Source organism: Sabethes cyaneus, chromosome 1 (assembly GCF_943734655.1).
Source record: "Sabethes cyaneus chromosome 1, idSabCyanKW18_F2, whole genome shotgun sequence".
Classification (NCBI taxonomy): Eukaryota; Metazoa; Arthropoda; class Insecta; order Diptera; family Culicidae; genus Sabethes; species Sabethes cyaneus.
Genome location: NC_071353.1, coordinates 174,587,782 through 174,591,186, shown reverse-complemented (window position 1 = coordinate 174,591,186; position 3,405 = coordinate 174,587,782). Strand labels below are relative to the sequence as shown.

At 41.6% G+C, this 3,405-nt stretch overlaps 1 protein-coding gene across 1 annotated transcript; it reads right to left on the bottom strand.

Moving 5' to 3' along the window:
• Nucleotides 1-707: 707 nt before the first annotated feature.
• On the bottom strand, nt 708-1,954 carry LOC128745484 (RNA-binding protein squid-like). The gene has a single exon (XM_053842561.1). The coding sequence runs from the start codon at nt 1,730-1,732 to the stop codon at nt 833-835; it is 900 nt and encodes a 299-aa protein (XP_053698536.1). The 5' UTR covers nt 1,733-1,954; the 3' UTR covers nt 708-832.
• Nucleotides 1,955-3,405: the final 1,451 nt, after the last annotated feature.

Sequence of the window (3,405 nt, the reverse complement as noted above, 5' to 3'; positions counted from 1 at the left end):
AAAAAATCTTTGCATTGAATAAAGTGCAGAAAATAATAGATATTTTGGATTATTAACAAGGACTTCAGCTCTTTCAAAATTTATTTAGAATAGGTCGATTTAATTATTTTGTTTTGTTTTTTTTTTTAAGGTAATTTTTAATTATAGCGAGACAAAGATTGGTGCCTTTCATCATTGTTCCAATTTATTCAAATCTGCCCCAAGTAAAAAATAATCTCCGGCGGTTCACAAATTCTTCAATGCGTTTGAAATTTCTAGGTTTCATGTAACCAAGTAAGATTTTGCGTTTTTTATAATGGTAGACTATCATTAGTTACTTTATAGGTGTGCAGCTGCAATAGAGTGAAAAGCAAAAAAGCGAACTTTCCTTTCAATGTAGTGTTGTTTACAAGAAATGGATGGGTAAAAGTTTGTTGTTTGTTGTCTTCGCGCTATCTTTCTTCACTTTGGACTGTTTGTTTTTCTGTTTCTTTTTTTTTACGTTGCACAAACAAAACTTACATACCCTGTGGAACAAATGGAAGTATCCGGATAAGAGATCCTATTGTGTGAGATGTTTCTCTAAGTTCGTCTTCTCTGTCTCAGCGCTCGATTGTTCTTTTGCACAGCTCGATCCAGCCGTATTAGCGGACTTCGAAGTAGGAATTATTACAGGACTTAAGACTAAACTCTGCTTTCTCTTTTCTTCTGCTGTGTGTGTATGTGTGGTGTGTGTGTGTGTGTGTTTGTATTTTTTTTTTGTCGGATGGGTGTGTGTCTGTTAAACTACTACGCTATGATATAATTAAAAATGGGAGGGCAGGGAGTATACGTCTGAGTGAATCCGTAGGATTTAGTACGGCGTATGCCTCGGTTGGCGGTTGCCACCGCCGCCTCCACCTCGCTGTTTACCTCCCTGATAACCGCCGGCACCGTTGTAGCCCCATCCCCAATCGCCACCATAATAGTCACCGTATCCGCCGTATCCGCCCTGGCCGTAGCCGCCGCCGCCGTATCCTTGACCGCCCCAGCCTTGTCCGTAACCTTTGGGGCCACCGGGTCCCCCGCGTCCACCTCGCATGCCCCGTGGCGGTGGGCCACGCATACCGCCTCGGCCACCCATTGGACCGCCCATCTGCATGTTGTCGGGTTTCGGTGTGGCCTTCTTAACGTCCACTTCCTTGCCGGAAATGGTCTGCTTGGGGGTCTTGAGCAGCTCATTCACCACCTGCTCGGAATCGAATGTGATAAAACAGAAACCTTTCCGTTGATTCTTTTGCTTGTCGAATGGCATTTCGACGTCGACAATATTGCCAAACTGGGAGAAGAATGTTTTGATCTCGTCGTCGCTGATCTCGGTGGTGAGACCGCCGACAAAGATCTTGCCATGGCGGGCCTTTGCTTTCTTCGGGTCGACCTTCTTGTTGTTGATCACGTGGTCGCCGGCCGCCACGACCTTGTCGATCGAGTCGGCACTCTTGTACACGATGAAGGCGAATCCTCGCGAGCGGCCGGTGTTGGGATCAGTCTTGACATTTATGTTTTCGATTTCACCGTACTGTCCGAAGTGTTCCTTCAATTCCTTGTCTGATGTTTCCCAACTAAGTCCACCAACGAATAATTTTCTGTCGTCATCGCGGACGGGCGCACTTTCGGCACCGTTTTCCGACTTTGGTTGCTCTGTGGTTCCGTTTTGCTGGTCCTGGCATTCCTGACCATTGCCGTTCATTTCTTGATCTTGATTATCGGCCATTTTAATCTTGCGTTTTTTTACTTCACACTACACAACTAGGAATCGAGCTTTTTAAGCTGCGAAAATTTGTCGAACTCTTTAAAACACACTTTTCTCCGGGAGAAACTAATGGAATTAAAATTAGGAAAAGCTACTTTTTCCTCTAAACTAGAGATTTAAAAGCCACAATTTCTCTTAGCGCGATACTACCGTGTGTGCGACCGCGTCTGACTCCAGTGATGAACCCGAAGAGAAATTCTCACTTCTAATTCTCACTTGATGAGATATTTCTTTATAATAAAAGGGTTTGCTTTACAAAACTCTACAATTGTATTGACAATTTGACGGAACGAATCGAGTTTCAAAAAATATCTAACAAATTTAAAACAAAACTTGGATTGAATAACTGAAAAGTGACACTAAATTAAGCTTGAACAAAAACATAAATGAACATTTTTTATTGGTTTCGGTGATACCTTTTGAACTTGATGAGTTAATTTCAGTGAAAAGAAAATTAATTCTAAATGTTAAGATCGACTGAGGTACATATATTGTATTGTGGATTTTCGGCTTTCCAGTCAGTTTTATATTGAAAACGACTTTTTTATACTGCCTGACGTTTCGGCCGGTGGTTTTGGCCTTTTTCAAAGGTAATATGGTTACGTTTTCTTGTCTAATCGTTTGGTGACAAAATAATGTACACACTTAAACCTTTTGGCCATAGTGCACAAGCCGTTCTCAATATAAAACTGACTGGAAAGCCGAAAATCCGCAATACAATTAATTCTAAAACTTCCTCAGCATTTTTTGGTGGCTCTTAAAGAGGCTTATTGATGGATGATTTATAAAACTTTTGCAACATTTACTTAGAATTAATTTTTTTTTGAAACGATGGTTCTACAATTGATGAAGAGACGGTAAGCGAAAGTAATGAAGAAGGATTTTTTGGGTAGGTAGCTACGCTTAACAAGTTTTCGTTGTGACTCCTACCTTTTGTCCAATGCTGGAAGGTGCATGGGTCGAAACAAGCTATAATCTGAGATTATACCCGGATTCGAACCCATAACACCCGCCAGGGCATGTGGCTCGCTGGTATCCGTGTACCTATGAACCACAGAGGCGCTGGACAAAAGGAGACTGCACAACCCCCTTATTAATGTAGCGACACGTGTTGGGTTATTTTTACTTAGAATTACCAAACACGCAAGTAACAGCTACCAAACACACGATTAGAGGTGATGAACTTGTCCAATTCTCCAGAATACAGCAGATTTCCAGAGGTTAGACTCTTGGGAGAGGTAATCGCAGAGCGCTTATTGTAGTAAGTCAGAGTGCAAGTCTCAGCAGGAATTCGTTCGAAGATACTCATTTCGTTTGAAGAATTACCAGTATAAGAGTGGACCTGCTTCAGAACCTTATATATGTACATTGTGTCTTCTTATCACCCTTGCTACTATTTTCCAGCCCTGCGCGACTTTTGCCATCAATTTTTGGCGCTAATCAGCAAAATTTCCGTAGTAGGTATACATTTGAACGTTTTGCAGAAACTATTTATGTTATCAAGCAGTCTCTTTTTTATTAGAACGAGGATTCAAAGTCCGTCCTTTTTTTTAAATTCTATCTTTCCATCATCCACGTTACTAAAGGGCGTGGCTCGTCGATGCACTACTTTCAACACGTAGCAATGAAAACTG

Bases quoted from the DNA above. Each gene is read 5' to 3' on its own strand.
- LOC128745484 (XM_053842561.1), bottom strand. From the start codon at position 1,732: ATGGCCGATAATCAAGATCAAGAAATGAACGGCAATGGTCAGGAATGC.